Source organism: Sitophilus oryzae, unplaced genomic scaffold (genome assembly GCF_002938485.1).
Source record: "Sitophilus oryzae breed Bouriz unplaced genomic scaffold, Soryzae_2.0 scaffold_808_pilon_pilon, whole genome shotgun sequence".
Lineage (NCBI taxonomy): Eukaryota > Metazoa > Arthropoda > Insecta > Coleoptera > Curculionidae > Sitophilus > Sitophilus oryzae.
The window spans coordinates 32,904-50,606 of NW_022147426.1; the positions used below are offsets into that span (position 1 = coordinate 32,904).

Sequence of the window (17,703 nt, forward strand, 5' to 3'; positions counted from 1 at the left end):
TCTTTTGAAATATTGAAAGTTCGCATGTTCACTCTGCATGAGGGCTTTTATAGATATGAAAATAAAAATAATTATTTTTGAATTATTACTGTCTTTTATAGTTAGTAAATTAACAGTAGTTTCATCAAATCCGTGACTTGACCAAAATCGACAATCTTCATACCTATATTATGTTGGAAAAAAGGAAAAAATTGGACTATTTTTGCCCTATTTTTTAGAAACATTAGTAAATAAAATATGAAAATTTCAGGAATCTGTTTCAAAATTTTCATGTACTTTTAGAATTAAGTATATAAAACCTCTGAAGGGTTTAATGCTCTTGGCTTTTTTAGAAAACTTGATATTTCTAACCCTTGTTTTGAAACAATTTTTTGAAAACATTGAGTTGAAAAGTTCGCCGTAATCTAAGTACCGACTCGGTACCACCAAAAAAGGAACTATATTTTCAACTCTACGTCTTTTATTAGTCGAATAATAACAGTAATTTCACCAAATCATCGTGCACTTGACTGATCGACATAATTTTCATGACTATTATTATTGGAAAAACAGTTTGAAAAAATCTGACTATTTCCTATTTAAAACATAGTAATAAAATTAAATGAAAATTTCAGGATTTGTTCAAAAATTTTATGTAACTTTTAGGAAGTATATAAACCTTGAAAGGTTTAAATGCTTTTGTTTTATTAAAACTTGATTTTCATCACCTTGTTTTTGGAAAATTTTTTTGAAATATTTGAATAAAAAAAAAAAAAAAAAAAAAAAAAAAAAATCAAATATTTTCGTTACGACAAAAAGAACTATACTTCTGAATTCTACGTCTTTAATAGCTTAATTAATTTACACTAGTTTGCATCAAATCCACGGAACGACAAAAATCCGACAATTTTCATGACTATATTACGTATGGAAAAAACGTTTTAAAATTGACTATTATATTTGCCTCATTTTCGAAACATAGATAATATAAATTATATAAAAAAAAAAAAAAAAAAAAGTTATTATGTACTTTTTAGAAATATTAAACCTTGAAAGTTTAGATGCTTTGGTTTTTTAGGAAAAACTGATTTCTCTCAACGCCTTGTCTTTTGAACAATTTTTGAAAATACTTTGAAAGTTCAAGAGGTTGTTTTAAATTTTATTAAAAAAAAAAAAAAAAAATATATTTTTGAATCTATACTATCTTTTATTAGTTAATAATAACGAGTAGTCTCTCAATCAAATTCGGTGACTTGACCAAAATCGACATTCTCATGACATATAGTTATGTTAAGGAAAAAATTAAAATTGAATTTTGCTATTTTTAGACATGTAAAAATTATTGAAAATTTCCAGGATTTATTTCAAGTATTTATTTACTTTTAGATATATAAAACCTGAAAGGTTTTAAACTGCTTTGGTTTATTAGAGGAAACTGGAATTTTCTCCAACCCTGTTTTGAACAATTTTTGCAAAATATTTGAAAGTTCGCATATACCTAGTACCGTACTCGTACGACCAAAAAGAACTATATTTTTGAATTATACGTCTTTTAATTAGTTAATGAATAACAGTAGTTCATCAAATCGGTGACTGACCAAACTCCGACAATTTTCCCCAATACTTATTACTGTAAGGAAAAAGTTGGAAAAATTGATATCTTTTGCCTTATTTTATTAGAAAACATAGTAATAAAATTATGAAAATTTCGATTTTTTTTTTTAAATTAATATTATCTATAGGTACTAATATATAAATTCCGCCAGACCAGTTTAAATTGCTTTGGTGTTTATTAGGAAACTTGACTTCTTCTCGACACCTCCTTGTTTTTTGAACAATTTTTTTTTTTTGAAAATGTATTTAAAGTTCGCATTAATCACCTATCAGATTACCGTACTCCGTTCACGACCCTCACTATACAAACCAACCTCCCTATATCATTCTCTTTGAACATTTTACCGTCTTTACATTGGTCTCAATACATACACAAGCTAGTTTTTATTCACAATCGTATCGGACCTTGACCAAATCGCACCCACCATTTTCTTACATGATTAAAAAACTAATGACCCTTGTCGACCCCACATCATTGCAGCCTTGCATTTTTCGCCTTTATTTTCCAGCAACCCAACATCCAGTAATAAAATTTATGGAAAAATTTGCAGGATTTGTTTCTTCAAAAATCTTTAATGTACTTTAGATAATACCTTGCAAAGATTATCACATGCTTTTGGTTTTATTAGAAACTTGATTTTCTCATCCCTTGTTTTTGAACAATTTTTTGAAAAATGTTGAAAGTTTCGCCTACATCTCAGTACCGTACTCGTCACCACCAAAAAGACTATTTTTCAAGTCTACGTCTTTTAATAGTTAAAACAGTAAGTTTCAAAAAATCCGTATCGACAATTTTCATGACTCTATGTATGGAAAAAAAGTTGTGAAAATTGACAATTTTGATAGGCAAATGGTATATAAACAGAGTTATCTACAACGTACTCTACACTCCACAGTTCTTTATACACCATACATTGCAGCACCTTTTCTTACCAAAACCTGCATTCCATCAACAGGGTTAATATGTATTTGCAGTCTCAATTTACTATCAACAACCTGAAATTTGACACCTAAAAAACACCAATTTAAAGTAAATAATTTCATATTTTGTTCAGAGAAATATTTAACATAAAAATTTTAAAGTACCAGTAACATACATAGCTTCAGTTTGTCAAGTTTTTACATCATCCCCAGTGCCATAGATCCTTTCTCGTATTGACATAATGCTAGACAAATCTTTCTACCTTGCCAAAAACGCCGTGTCTGTTTATTCGTGTAACAGGACGGTACCCAGTGAACTGTCGATTGATTGATGTAACCGTAGGGCAACAGTTGTCCTTCCTGTATTTGAATATGCATTATTCTGTCAATTTTGACAAATCTCACACCTGTGACAACCCTGGAATAAAAATCGAGATCTAAGATAGAAATTTATTACCTTCAAATATTAGTCCAGGCTTTCAGACAGAGCTACATATTATTACTCAGAGTAATAATATGGTATAATAAATTTAAAGGCAGTGTGACCATATATTAAGGCCCTATTTCTTTCTTAGGAATTAAAAACCCCTGTAAAACCGTGTCATATACTGGCTTACACCCCTGAGACTGTATGATGGGTTATAACTCAAAAGAGGGGGACATGATATACAATCTTATAAACTGGTTTTGGGTAATATGATGGTTTATTCTGATGACATTACCTGTTCTTCTTGGTGTCTGACAGGACGGGTCTCAAATTGATGAATCTGTCAGAATTGATGTTGGGGTCGTCGCAAAGGCACATACAGTAGGAACAGTGAAAGAACCATCGGTACCAACTGTCAACTGGTTTCTTCCAGCAACTTGACTGCTTTCCGTAGTACTTGCCGCTCTCGAACTTGATAAAATTGTATCTCCTACTACGTGTTTTCTGAAAAAAAAATACGCATAAGGTGGCTATTCTGATTTTAATTATTGAATAAATGTATTAAAAAATATAAGTTAGATACGTGCTCGCAATGACTAAAGAATGATCTCGTGATAATCTACCCCGATGAAAAAAAACTTGGGACAACACTGGGTAACGATCTATGCCATACGCGGCTAAGAAAATAATTATAATAAACTTGATTTGCTTTTAACTTGCGTTGAATTGCTTTGAACTTGCGTTTTTTCAAAAAATTTAAATACGATAGTATGTGTTATTTTAGCTGATAGTAAAGAGTAGTAAAAGCTTAAAAAGTCAGCGAAACCCGCATTTTGATATCTTCTTTCAAACCAAAGATATTAACAAAATTATAATAAATACCAAAAAATAAGTCCTTAATTACCTTATTTTTACAATACAGTATCAGTAGCCCTCTTGATTAGGCCCATTCTAACAAAAAAATAAGATAGAAACAGTTAGTTTATTTTAAAATCGACGAAATACCAGAATACCATAATACCAGATGTATTAATATCTTAATTATACATTTGGTATTAAGATATTCTGGTATATTGTCGATTTTAAAATAAACTAACTGTTTCTATCGTATTTTGAGGTTAGAATGCTACTTGTTAAGCTTTTACTACTCTTTGCTGTCAGCTAAAATTACGTATACTATTGCATTTAGTTTTTTTGAAAAAACGCGCAATGTTTCTTAAATTGTAAGACAACGCCCCCTAGCGTCTACGTTCAAAAGTTTATTATTATTGTTTATATGGTACAATATAGAGTAAGAAATGCTCTTTTAAACGAGCCCTCTCTTGTTGGATTCCGATCATCCAGTCCAGACTTATTAATATTCAAATAAAAACAGATCTAACCTTCCCCCACCACTTTATTTTGGTAGATAGGGGAAAATGGCTCTAACAAAAAATATTCAAAATTTACTGAAGATTATGAAGCTGTTACTTATAGTACACCTTATCTAGGCAAAATTGTGTAAATACTTCATTTTCTTATTTTTTGTTGCAGTTGCGCCCCCTAGCGGTCGTTCTACAAACTTAAATATTTTTTTCCGCAGCCGCTACGGTTAATACATTCCGAGATACAGCCGAGAGCTATTCTTAGTGGGACACCCTGTACATATTCTATGAGTTTACCTAACGGTTAAAATTAATTTAAAAATTAATCCCCAATATGAATAACGAATAAATCATTTAAACAAAAACAGGCCACAGACCACACAAAACAAATTGTTGGTTAGTAGTAGTCAGAGATATAGATGTAGTAGTATTTTGGTTTAATGGCCACAGTGATAGAATTATCGTTTTTAATTAAAATTAAAAAAAAAAACATAAAATTATAAAGCTAGAATAGTATACGGTTTTATATTAACTCTAATTTTTTCGAAGTTTGTAAAAAGCATTCATAAAAAATATATATCCTTCAAATCCCTCAATTTGTCTCAATAGCTGTTAGTAAGAAGTTTTATTTCAAATATGCGCAAATAGTGCACATCCAATTTTTTTTTTCATTTTTTACTTACAGATGTGCAAATTTCCATGTGGCTTTCGATGAAGTTACAGCCGAAAATTTGCCGTTGCACTTCTCCATATTCGTGCAGTAATCGCTGTCTTCATCGTAACAACCGTAATTTTTGCTCGTGTAGTAAGCTGCGCAGTTCTTGGTACATGTACCTCGCGGGTTCATGTCAACTTCATTCTGCACGTGCCCTTGAAGCAGTCTAGTGAATTCGTCGTATGTTTCACCTAAACAGACAGAGCAATATTTTATGTTTGCTATTTTTTTTTCGGTAGTAACTCACCTAAACTGTGGTATTTTGGGTCACACCTCCATAGTTTATCAGTTGCTAATTCCATGGCACCTCGAAAGACTGTCATGGTTTCGTTAACTCGTCTTTCAAAATTGTTCCTGATTATTATTGCTTCGTCAGTGTAATTCCCTAGGAAAAAGTTATGTTTAAATAAAATTACTAAATCAAAACATTTAAATCTATAGTTTTAGGTGTAAAGACTGTTCAGCCATCGTTCATCGTTACGTCATCATTATTTGCCAAATACGAGTTTTAGGGTGTGTCTGAGATCAGTTCGTATTGTTCAGAATATTTTAAGTACGTTCCTAAATTATTGATTGAGCGAGTTCCGGTTTTTTTTTCGGCATTTATTCATTTTTTCTTCAACTCTTACGATCCCTTTAATTCCAATCCTTTGAACTGTTGAAATTCCTATTTCTAAAGCATCAACAAATGGCTATATTATTTAAAAAGCTATCAATTTTTATTTTATATAGGAATATTACACCTTCGCATTGTACTTACTTCATATACGGCGTACACGGGCAAAAGTGTTCTACAGCAGCGTCTCTTTCGCGAGAAAAATTATTTATAAGCTTAGCAATAAGATCATGTTCATTTTATTTAAATCTTTGAGGTATTTTTGCAATAAAAAAATTTGAATTTTGTTTTACAGGAACAAATTTTAGTTTTGACTTATATCGATGCCGGTAATTACAATTATAACCTTAAATCCAATGACAATGACAATTACAAGAATATGCAGTAATTTACAAAATGCCGTAATGACCTCACCGGTCTCTTTAATCTGGTTGGCAAGTTATTGAGACGGTTCGACAATATATGACGTCACGTTAAACGATGGCTGAACATTCTATACCTTTTCCTCCTTGTTCAACTTGTCTCATCAGATTAACGAATTGTAGCATCACGTAACTTTTCAGACCATTCAAAGCTACAGCATTGTACAAATTGTAGTACACCTGTCTCTGAGACTGGAACATGTCTTTGCAGTAGTAGTCGTCTTCAAGGAACTACAATATATTTTTTTCGTAATATTTTATTATTATACCGGGTGTTTTTAAAAGTGTCTTGCCCCAATTACTTTTTTATTTTTTCAGATAAAAAAAAATGAGATTTGAGAAGATGCACCAGGTCTTGTAAAATTGTTTCTTTTACTTTTCATCGGGGCATTTTTATTCTAATTTGTTTATCTGATGTTAATTATCAAGAAACACGCGTCGTTTTTTGCTAAAAGTGGTTTTTATTGAGTTTTATCCCTAATTTTCTTTATAGTATACGAAGCTGATGCACCAGGTCTTGTAAAATTATTTCTATTACTTTTCTTCGGGGCATTTTTATTCTAATTTGTTTATCTGATGTTAATTATCAAGAAACACGTACGGTTTTTGCTAAAAGTGGTTTTTATTGAGTTTTACCTCTAATTTTCTTTATAGTATACGAAGCTGATGCACCAAGTCTTGTAAAACTGTTGCTATTGCTTTTCTTCGAGGCATTTTTATTCTAATATGTTTATTTGATCTTAATTATCATGAAACACGCGTCGTTTTTTGCTAAAAGTGGTTTTTATTGAGTTTTACCTCTAATTTTCTTTATAGTATACGAAGCTGATGCACCAGGTCTTGTAAAACTGTTGCTATTGCTTTTCTTCGAGGCATTTTTATTCTAATTTGTTTATGTGATGTTAATTATCAAGAAACACTTGTCATTTTTTGCTAAAAGTGATTTTATTGAGTTTTTTTTTATCTCAAATTTTCCCTATAGTATACGAAGCTGATGCACTAGGTTTTGTAAAATTGTTTCTATTACTTTTCTTCGAGGCATTTTTATTCTGATTTGTTTATCTGATGTTAATTATCAAGAAACACGCGTCGTTTTTTGCTAAAAGTGGTTTTTATTGAGTTTTATCCCTAATTTTCTTTATAGTATACGAAGCTGATGCACCAGGTCTTGTAAAATTGTTCCTATTACTTTTCTTCGGGGCATTTTTATTCTAATTTGTTTATCTGATGTTAATTATCAAGAAACACGTGTCGTTTTTTATTAAAAGTGGTATTTATTGAGTTTTATCTCTATTTTTTTTATTCTTTCAAATATGCGCGCATAGTGCACACCCAATTTTTTTTTGAAAAAATAAGAAAGTTATGAAGGTAACCATCCAGTATCTCTAAACCTATTCTTACTTCGAATATTTTCAGTATCATGTTCTCGCTACCAAACGTCAGGTCGTAGACGTTATGAACTGTCACATTAGCACCCATTTTTTTGTTGGAGATATCCCTGATGATTTCATCAGAGTCCACCATGTTCTCTATGAGTCTTTTGTCGCCCAAAGTGGCATTTTTTTGATCTTGCAAATACTGTCGGAATTTTTCGTACAGATTTTCGGTCTGTCTCAATTCCGGATAGAGCAGTATGAAGGAATGGATATGCTTGATAGGGTTTAGGCCCAGTAGAATATCTTCAGGCATCTGGGAATTTTAAATCGGATTATTTTTTTATGAAATGAAATCTGCAGGCGCTGAAATTGTTGCTGAAACGATTTCAAATTAATGTTCATACATATTGTCTTTTTTTATTAAATCACATGTTATACAGGATGTTTTATAAATAAATGGATGATATACAGGATGTTTTATACATATTCTTTAAACTGTAATACTACCCTTAAAAATATTCGAACTGTACAAACCTGTTTAATTCTTTCGTCGTATTCACTAAACTTGTTCACCAAATACAACTCCGAATCACCGAGATCGATATTCGGTGTTTCCCACAGCACGTACTTCCACAATTCTTCTTCCATATTCAGGAATTCCATTCTTAGTCTGTCCACCAAAATTACTTCGTTACAAGCAATCGCGCCCACGAGAAGAAATAATGAAATTATTCGAAACATTTTGAATTGTGTGTGTACAATCACAGTTCCGAAAAAGAACTGGATATCTCAAAACAGGCAGCAGTCGTACCGATTGTACTATCAGAACGCCTTGTTTACACTCTTTTTTTTCTCTTTCATGAACATCGTTGTGGGCGATTGATAAACTTTGGCTAGTTGATAAGACGCTGATATCGAGGTTCTTGTCGCTTTGATGGAGAACGCTAGACCATGTAAACATTCATAGAAACAGCTGCACGCCAAATTTTTTACTTTATTCGATAGAAAATGACACAAGTTCAATCTAGAGTGCCATGGCTGTGTCAAAAACAGTAACTTTTAATCAAGGAGCCTTGGAAAAATAGAAAAACACCTTGAAAAGCACACATTACTTTGAATACCTTTCTGAATGAATAAATGTTGAGAATTATTGTCTCTTACCGCCACTTTACGAACTACTTTCAATCTAAGAAAATACATGTTTCCACTCAACAATTTTAAATACGTGTTTTGTGTTTTTCGCTATTTTTCGATGTATTTCGACAATTCCGTCGACAGCCCAACCGTCGGCGCATCACTGGTTGGTAACTGCTCTTTGTCGCGCCGGCGTGTCGAGCTTGCGTCATGCGAGGTTGCCGTAGTTTCAACAATTTCAAATTCAAGACACTCGAAGCAATCAAATTCTTATTAAATTTTAAAAATAAAACAGAAAAACATGAAAGGAAACAAACAAAACACAAATGAATTGATTATTGATAAGGCCACAAAAAAGAAATTTCTAAAATGTTTATCGTAATTCATAATTCAATATATCGAAAACAGCCCGACGAATAATCAATTTATTTTTGTTTTGTTTGTTTCTTTTCATGTTTCTCTGTTTTATTTTTAAAATTTAATACGAATTTGATTGAATGTCTTGAATTTGAAATTGTTGTAACTACGGCAACGTTACTGCTTCGTCGTCCGACGCAAGCCAGCCACGACGGCGCGGCTCAAAGGACCAGTTCACGTGGCACTCTTGGCCGACGCGCGACGGTTGGGCTGTCGAAATACATCGAAAAAATAGCGAAAAAACAAAATACGTATTTAAAATTGTTGAGTGAAACATGTATTTTCTTGGATTGAAAGTAGTTCGTAAAGTGGCGATAAAAGACGGTATTCAAAGTAATGTGCGCTTTTCACAAGGTGTTTTATAAATCAGTGGTTCAAATAAAACAGAGAACATGAAAGAAAACAAACAAAACAGAAATTAATCGATTATTCGTTGGATTCGCTGTTTTCGATATATTGAATTCTAAATTACGATAAACATTTTAGGAATTTCTATTTTGTGACCTGGTTATGAATAATTTTCGTAAACGTCATAAACGTAATGTTTTAGTTAACTTTCGGTGGTTTTTGTTAAGTTTTCATTGAAAGGGTAAGTACTAAAAATAATTAATGTGATTTTTTTTCTGTAATAATTATTAATAATGAGCACTGATAAAGATTAAATTTAACATCCTAATTTTTGAGTAGAAATTTGTCTATGAATTTATAAATGTAGAACTATGTAAAATGTTGATAACATAGGAGGTTGCAACACTGCAAGGTTTAGATACACCGTAGAGAAATCTCAGGTGAATAAACAAGTGGCACTAAAAAGTTTTTTCAAATTTCCCGGAAAATGTCGAGAAAAATTTTAAATTTTCAACATTTTTTTTTCGCAAAAAGAACCCTCATAGGCGTGATTCTGGGATTGAACTATACTACCAGTTAAAATATTTGCACTTATTTCTGGGACACCCTGTATAAGGGAAGAACCATTGGGACGAGAGAAGAATTACAGAAGGCTACTAGGCAAGCTTTTGGACTTATTACACCAGTTTGCCTAATAAATTGTTGTAATCTCTGTGCGCAAAAGATGTTTATTGTGTATTCAACAAGGGGGTGCTCAGTTTGAACATCTTTGATGATTTTTTTTTAGAAAACTATATTCGTCACTCAAAAAATACTTTTACGTACTTGTTTTTGTTTATTGTATCGATTTCAATTGTAATTACTAATACTAATATAGAATGTTAATTTTCCTTTTCAAAAGTCTTTAATTATGCAGATAAATAATAATATAGAATATTAAATTGCGATAAAAAATAATTAGGCAAATAGGCCAACACAAAATCAAGGCCCGCTTCGAATCAAAACCTAATATTTCTCTCATTCTTAGAAATAGATGTCCATAATTTTAGATCATTGGAAAGGGTAAAACGCCAGCATTTTTTTAAGTTCATAGCCAAACTATGATTTCCATTTAAAAAATTATATTTTTTATTATTTCTGACAAAAACAGCAAGCATGGAAAAAACTGACTACGCCACTGGATTGTGCCTGAAAAAGTGCCTTAATAACGCTTTTACAGAATTTTATTAATCCGCAAAATAAAAAAGTTATGGACAATTTTCAAAATGGTAAAAATTTCAAAAAGACCCCGTATCTCAGTTGGCAGTGAAAATATCAACAGGCGGTTTAAGCTATTAAACGTTTAAGCCATTAATGCTCTATCTAGTCAGGAAATAGGTTTTCTCTGTTAAAACAGACCAATTTTGACCACCCTGTACAACGAACTAGTGGAAAGAAAAGACATTCTCTTTAAACGATTTTAAAATAAATATTGATAATATTATTGTGGCAATGAATACATTATCAAAATTTGTTTGGAGGGAATCGAAACCAGAATGTTGTGGAATATCAATGTTACAGGAAATCGTAAAAAAGAACGATAATATTGGATTTGTTCAGTTTATTTAAATAATAATATTTAAACTGGGCGGTTACAATCAAGTTTAACTAAAGATATAAAACGTAAACAGATTAATTTAATTGCAATATAAATAATGATACAACATTAAAAGCTGTTAAGTCGCTTATAAACTAGGGCGGGTCAAAAAAATCGACTATTTTTTTCTTCGCCTTTCAGTTTTCTATTTTTTCCTTATTATTAGAAAGAAAAATTCATATCTCGTCTCATATATTCGTAGGAAAATTAATTCTCTACAAAAAAGGTCTCTGACAATTTTTTTGTAAGCCTCACCGTTCGAAAGTTATTGAAGGTTGAAGTTTGATTATTTAAAGGCAGATTTCTTTTTTCTTATGAATTTTATAGCTCGTTAACAAAAAATCATTATAATACACGAAAAATTCGCTGCTCTACAAAAATGTTTTTTATGCTCAGTCGATTAAATTAACGGTTTAAAAGATTATTCATCGTCAAACTTCGATACACAATAATTTTAACAGTTTTTGTTTAATAATTGGAACAATTCCAATTTATTTTATGAGTTTCTGGGATTTTTTTTCAAATTTAAGGTTCTGTCGTGATATGTACATCCTAGTACATCCTGTTACTTATATTGTTATTGTTATTTAATATATTCGTTAAGTATTTTATCGTGAGTTTAAATTAGTGAACACACGGAATCCGTAACAATATTATAAGAATAATAAATTCTCGAACAGAGAACTTCCATTTTTTTTTGTTTCACGACAGAAACTTAAATTGTAAAAATTTTCGATAAACACAATGCTGTAATTATTGTTAAAACCACTGGTGAATCTTCCAGTGTATATGCTAGAATCCGTCTTACCTGAGCGGTAAAATATTAGGCGTAGATGTAGCTTTAGGTATATAAACTTAGTAGACATTTTTCGAAAAACTTTCTATACTTAATACAGAGCGACACATTTTTGCTCGGTATGTGTAGACAGAGACTGCTATACTAAAGAAGTGACAGGAATGTATATCACTTGTCACTGTCATTTGTCAGAAACAAAATTATCTAGGTGTTTTATATAGTCGTAGGTCTTTATTATCGGCGTTACGAAACCGCCGTAAGATTCCCGTCCTCTGTATAAAATTCCGGCTCCCATTAAAGGTACGGCTGGCTTGGCGACCACCTCTTGAGCGTCGAAAAACGGAATCGCCGTCTGTGCCACATCCCTTTCGAAATCGGTGTGCGTAAACTCCAAGTACTGCCCGGAACTACCGAAATTTACCATGGAGGGCGGACCCGGTGATTTCGTAGGCACGTCGGCCTTTTTCAGATCGATTTTCGACCTGAAAAAAAAGTTTGGTATGCTATGGATGTGTAAATGTATCGATATGGTATCGATATATCGAAATATCGATATAGTATTGATATATCAAAATATCGATATAGTATCGATATATCAAAGTATCGATATAGTATCAATACATAAAAATATCGATATAGTATCGGTCTATCAAAATATCGATATAGTATCGATATATCAAAATATCGATATAGTATCGATATATCAAAATATCAATATAGTATCGATATATCAAAATATCGATATAGTATCGATATATCAAAATATCGATATGGTATCGATATATCAAAATATCAATATAGTATCGATATATCAAAATATTGATATAGTATCGATATACAAAAATATCGATATAGTATCGATATAGTGTCGATACGTCAGATTATCGATATAACAAAATATCGATATACAATAATAGCGATATTGTATATAACATAATAGCGATAATACAAATGTAACATAATGTCGATATACAAAATATCGACATAATAAAATATCGATATAGGTTTTTTACATGCTTTTAAATGTGATTAGCCTCACCTCCTTTGGGTAGTTCCGTATACATCATGACCTTTCTTCTGGTCTACTGTACCATTGGCCCAGTTGAACAAATTGAAATGGACCACAAAATAAATTCTTCCGTTTATTAAATTGAAGCGTACTCCTAGAATTTTTAAGTTAATATTATGTTGGTTTGCAAAAAAAAGGAAAAAGAATTCTTGGGAGTAATTTATAATTAATATCAAATATATTATAAGACTATAGCTAGTACCGCATTTACACAATGAGTGGAAAGTGAAGCCGAAGAAAAGAAATAGGAATATCAATCTTGCAAAAGTCTATTCTTTTCGTTCAACAGGATGTTCGTGCGCAGGCGCCAAATAAAACGATCTGATTTGTCTACTTACTTACAACTCTAAATATTAATAACGTATAATATATTATTTTTTATTGGTAATGGCATTATTTCAACCTGTTATTTTAGATATTCATCATATCTATCCGTTTCTTGTTTTTGTTTAAATATGTCAGAGATTAAATTTAAATTTATAAGTAAAGGCGCGAATAGTCAGACGCTAAATTGTTTTACGTGGTAGACAGAAACTTAGAAAACTACTTCTGTTGGTTAGTATGAAATAAATCAACTAATCGCGAAGCACTTCTTAGGCTTGCGTAGTTCAAAACTGTTGAACGAAAAGGGCCGACTTATGTGGATTTTGTATAGCTCCATCTCAAAAATGTGGCTTCAATGCCTTATAATATATTTGATTAATATCTAAACATGTCTTTGTTTTTAATATTTCCCTAGAAAACACGTGTCATATTTTTTTGATACTTTGAGCAAATTATTTTGTATGTCTTGAGCTTCATGGTTTAAAATTAAATAGTTTAGATATGAATCGTTATTGTTTTGTACTTTACCTGTTACGACATAACCTTCCATGGTTTCTTGTATATCATCTAAAGCCATACTTCTTTCTGAATAAGTCAGCATAAAGTAGTCTTTTTTGTTGTATACCCCAGGATCTGTGATTTTGTAATCATCAACTGGTTTCCACCGTACTGTATTCTGATCGATCAAACCGTAGGGCAATAATTTACCTTCTTGGATTTGTATGTGAATGATTTTGTTCTTTTTTACGAGTCTCACACCTGTGATAACTCTATAATAGGCTAGGTTATATCGTTTGACTGAACAATCTATCTGAATCTTTACCTGTTATATTCTGTGTCTGCGTTGACAGATCTCAGACTTACGTATCTGTCAGATAGCACGTGTTTATCGTCGCATATACACATGCAGTAGTGACATCGGACGAACCATCTAGTCCAACTTTTTATAGGCAATAAATGGCTGCAAAAGTTTTTTTTGCCCAAAGTTCGTCCGCTCTTGTATTTGACAAATTCGTATTTTCTCAATGGCGAAGTCTGAAAAAAATGAATTTATAGTCCAGCTTCATCAAAAATATCGATAGATCAAAATATCGATAGATCAAAAAATCAATATATCAAAGTATCTATGATTTAAAATATCAATATATCAAAATATCGATAAATCAAAATATCGACACATCGAAATATCGATATATCAAAATATCGATATATCAAAATATTGATAAATCAAAATATCGATAGATCAAAAAATCAATATATCAAAGTATCTATGATTTAAAATATCAATATATTAAAATATCGATATATCAAAATATCGACACATCGAAATATCGATATATCAATATATCGATATATCAAAATATCGATATATCAAAATATCGATATATCAAAATATCGATATATCAAAATATCGATATATCAAAATATCGATATATCAAAATATCGATATATCCAAATATAGATATATCAAAATATCGATATATCAAAATATCGATATATCAAAATATCGATATATCAAATTATCGATATATCAAAATATCGATATATCAAAATATTGATATATCAAAATATCGATATATCAAAATATCGATATATCAAAATATCGATATATCAATATATCGATATATCAAAATATCGATATATCAAAATATCGATATATCCAAATATCGATATATCCAAATATCGATATATCAAAATATCGATATATCCAAATATCGATATATCCAAATATCGATATATCAAAATATCGATATATCAAAATATCGATATATCAAAATATCGATGTATCAAAATATCGATATATCAGGATATTTCAAAATATCGATATAACAAAATGTCGATACATGAATTTATCGATATGCCAAAATATCGATATATCAAAATATTTATAATTTAAAATATCGATATATCATACAATTTATCTTTGAATTTAAATGACAGACACAACTGACTGTCATATATCTTCGCAGACAGACTATATTCATATTATATATTTGATGAAAAAAAAATCATTTTTACCGATAGACAGACATCTGCGTTGGATTCGATAAAAATACATTCGTATATTCTTCCGTTGCACTGTCGTTCTTTTTGACAGAACAGGCTCGTGTGATCGTAACAGGTCTCTCTTTTGGTGGAATAATAATTGGAACAAGTGTTTCTGCAAGTTTTTGACGGACTCATGTCCGCCTCGTTCTGTATGTGGCCCTGAAGAAACAGCGTAAATTGTTCGAAGTTTTTACCTGAAAAAAAAACACAAATAATCTTATTAAATCAGGTATAGGACCTGTATATACGTTCATATTGTCTATATGTATAATGGTGTTTAAAAGCGGTATGTATGGTTTTATTTTTACCTTCTTTGAATCGTTTTTGGATCACATTTCCAAATGTCGTTGGGCAAGGCGAAATCTAGAAAACTCACTGGTACTTTTCACTCGTTTTCGTATGCTTTTCTTGAAATTTCCGCTTGCTTCAAAGCGTCATCTAAAATGTACATAAAATACCGTATGATCGAATAAAAACGGCGTCAGCGATGGCTATGAAATGAAGATCGCTGTCATTTTACATGTAAAATTATATGGGGAATGTCATCGATCGTCATTTCCAAGCCAACTGGACGCCATTTTTTTTTCGATCATACGGTATTTTAAGAGTAATGGTATATAAAACAACCCCAGAATACCCAACTGACAAAGGAGTACGATATGGAGACCCATAATGTTCATATTTATTGAAAAATTGATTAATGTTGATATCTTGATATATAATTGATATCAAATATAGGTTATATACCTTCTTGAAATAGTTTTTTAATAAAACAAGTAAACTGTTCCATGACATAAGCTTTCAGGTTAGCCAACGTGAAAACATTGTACAGGTTATAGCTGAGCTGTTGCGGTGACTGTTGGTAGTTCTTGCACCAAAAACTATTCCACAAAATCTAAAATATATTTTTTAAAACCTAAGCAACAAAAATCTAAGAAGTCGTTTATTCGTTATTTTTGTTAGTCTTTTTATTCAATATTCCTTACCGCCGGTATTTGTATCATCAAAGTATCATTTTTAGTTCCATTTGCCAGAATTCCACTAATTTCAAAAATTCGCTCTATCGATACTTTCGTGCCACTTTTTTTATTTCTCACATGGTATAATATACTGTCAAGGGATATATACTCGTGGTCCTCTAGTTTGGAAAGCAGACCTTTCTGATATTCCCTGAAACTTTCGTAGTTGTAATGAATAGCCTTCAATTCGGCGTACAAGTTTAGAAAAGCTGGTAAATGTGTCAAAGGTTCCAAGCTTTCGATTATGTCTTCGGGTACCTGGGGAAAATATTTAAAAATGGAAAAAATAGGATTTTTTTTATTAATATTCTTATTACCTGCTGTAATTTTTGATCATATTCGTAAAACCTCCTTACTAACGCAGTTTCATCATCTGTAGTGCTAGACCACAATTCCTTTTCAAGATCGTGGAAGTCCAGTCTCAGTTTATCGACTAAAAGAAACTTTTTCGAAGCTAAAACTTCGAAAGTCAATAAAGATAATATAAGCAACAGATTTAGTAACATCCTGTTGCTGGAATGTATATATTCACTTCACCACATCTGCTAGCAGACTGCCATGAACCTGGACACACGATAAACTCAAGCCCGATAAAGAATTTTATTGATACAGGGTGATATACTTTTTATTGGCAAGACTTCAGTCGGTAGAAAAAAATTATATCAACATGGAATCCAGTGCTTTTTAATGAAAAGATTATTGTTGTATAAGCTAAATTATTAGGCTATGAATACAGCTGCTGACTACTGCAAACTGTTGCTAGGATATTCTATTAATTTTAATTGTATTTTTTTAAACATTGGGGTGAATGATCGTAAATTTTTTGTGTCTTGTTGCTCAAATCCAGTTTTTTCAGTTAATTAAAACAGGACCATCCTGTATAAAAATTTATTAAGCGTACTTATTTATTTATTTGTTTATTCTTACACCATTTTAACATTGGCTTATTTAAGTTAAAGCGTAGCTAGGTATGGGGATTCACGTAAAAAAAATATATACTACGACCTAAATTCTAAAGTTTTTCGACATATTTGATAAGAGATAAAGTAATATATTTACTCTGTAATCTATGCGGAGAATCTAAAAAACTGTCAAAAGAAAATATTGATACAGTGTGTCATATAAATAAGTGCAATAATTTAAGTGGCAGTCCTTTTTGGCAAAAAAAAAATTGTTGTAAACTTTACATTTTTCTTGGCATTTTTGGGAAACAAAATAAACTCTTTAGTGCTACAGGTTCATTCTCCTGAAATTTCTTGACGATGTATCGAAGCCTTGCAATGTTGCACCTCCTTATTTTTAATAAATATCTTTCCATAAAATCAATAAAATGAAAAATATACGAAATAATATACATGTACTGATTTCTTTCGAAAATCGACATCTATGAAACTACGAACCCTTCCCGGACACAAACGGTACATTGTGAGACAGGAAATTGTAGAGAGAAGCAAGCCCTATAACATAGGATACAACA

The 17,703-nt window shown here is 31.1% G+C and overlaps 3 protein-coding genes across 3 annotated transcripts; all 3 read right to left on the bottom strand.

Annotated features, from left to right (window-relative positions):
- Positions 1–2,818: 2,818 nt before the first annotated feature.
- Positions 2,819–8,275, bottom strand: LOC115888853. The gene is made up of 7 exons (XM_030908712.1): positions 7,969–8,275; positions 7,460–7,747; positions 6,136–6,289; positions 5,268–5,405; positions 4,989–5,211; positions 3,237–3,445; positions 2,819–2,932 (listed from the first exon to the last, which is right to left on the bottom strand). Exons 1-6 carry the CDS (start codon positions 8,173–8,175, stop codon positions 3,268–3,270), a joined length of 1,188 nt encoding a protein of 395 aa, XP_030764572.1. The 5' UTR covers positions 8,176–8,275; the 3' UTR covers positions 2,819–2,932; positions 3,237–3,267.
- Positions 8,276–10,918: 2,643 nt separating this feature from the next.
- On the bottom strand, positions 10,919–15,578 carry LOC115888871. The gene is made up of 6 exons (XM_030908740.1): positions 15,516–15,578; positions 15,178–15,401; positions 13,982–14,193; positions 13,687–13,928; positions 12,805–12,928; positions 10,919–12,247 (listed from the first exon to the last, which is right to left on the bottom strand). Exons 2-6 carry the CDS (start codon positions 15,340–15,342, stop codon positions 11,947–11,949), a joined length of 1,044 nt encoding a protein of 347 aa, XP_030764600.1. The 5' UTR covers positions 15,343–15,401; positions 15,516–15,578; the 3' UTR covers positions 10,919–11,946.
- A 14-nt stretch (positions 15,579–15,592) lies between these two features.
- On the bottom strand, positions 15,593–16,792 carry LOC115888808. Its single transcript, XM_030908653.1, has 4 exons — positions 16,544–16,792; positions 16,194–16,484; positions 15,955–16,102; positions 15,593–15,645 (listed from the first exon to the last, which is right to left on the bottom strand). Exons 1-4 carry the CDS (start codon positions 16,730–16,732, stop codon positions 15,593–15,595), a joined length of 681 nt encoding a protein of 226 aa, XP_030764513.1. The 5' UTR covers positions 16,733–16,792.
- Between the last annotated feature and the right edge of the window lie 911 nt (positions 16,793–17,703).

Excerpts from the sequence above, each read along its gene's own strand:
- LOC115888871 (XM_030908740.1), bottom strand. The coding sequence starts at position 15,342 with ATGAGTCCGTCAAAAACTTGCAGAAACACTTGTTCCAATTATTATTCC. Across the intron at positions 13,929-13,981 it reads GCAGACACAGAATATAACAG|AGTTATCACAGGTGTGAGAC; the intron begins GTAAAGATTCAG and ends AGCCTATTATAG. Across the intron at positions 12,929-13,686 it reads GGAAGGTTATGTCGTAACAG|GAGTACGCTTCAATTTAATA; the intron begins GTAAAGTACAAA and ends TAAAAATTCTAG.
- LOC115888853 (XM_030908712.1), bottom strand. The coding sequence starts at position 8,175 with ATGTTTCGAATAATTTCATTATTTCTTCTCGTGGGCGCGATTGCTTGT. Across the intron at positions 5,406-6,135 it reads AGTTGAACAAGGAGGAAAAG|GGAATTACACTGACGAAGCA; the intron begins GTATAGAATGTT and ends ACTTTTTCCTAG. Across the intron at positions 3,446-4,988 it reads ACATGGAAATTTGCACATCT|AAAACACGTAGTAGGAGATA; the intron begins GTAAGTAAAAAA and ends TTTTTTTTTCAG.
- LOC115888808 (XM_030908653.1), bottom strand. The coding sequence starts at position 16,732 with ATGTTACTAAATCTGTTGCTTATATTATCTTTATTGACTTTCGAAGTT. Across the intron at positions 16,485-16,543 it reads ATGATCAAAAATTACAGCAG|GTACCCGAAGACATAATCGA; the intron begins GTAATAAGAATA and ends TATTTTCCCCAG. Across the intron at positions 15,646-15,954 it reads TAAAAAACTATTTCAAGAAG|ATGACGCTTTGAAGCAAGCG; the intron begins GTATATAACCTA and ends TGTACATTTTAG.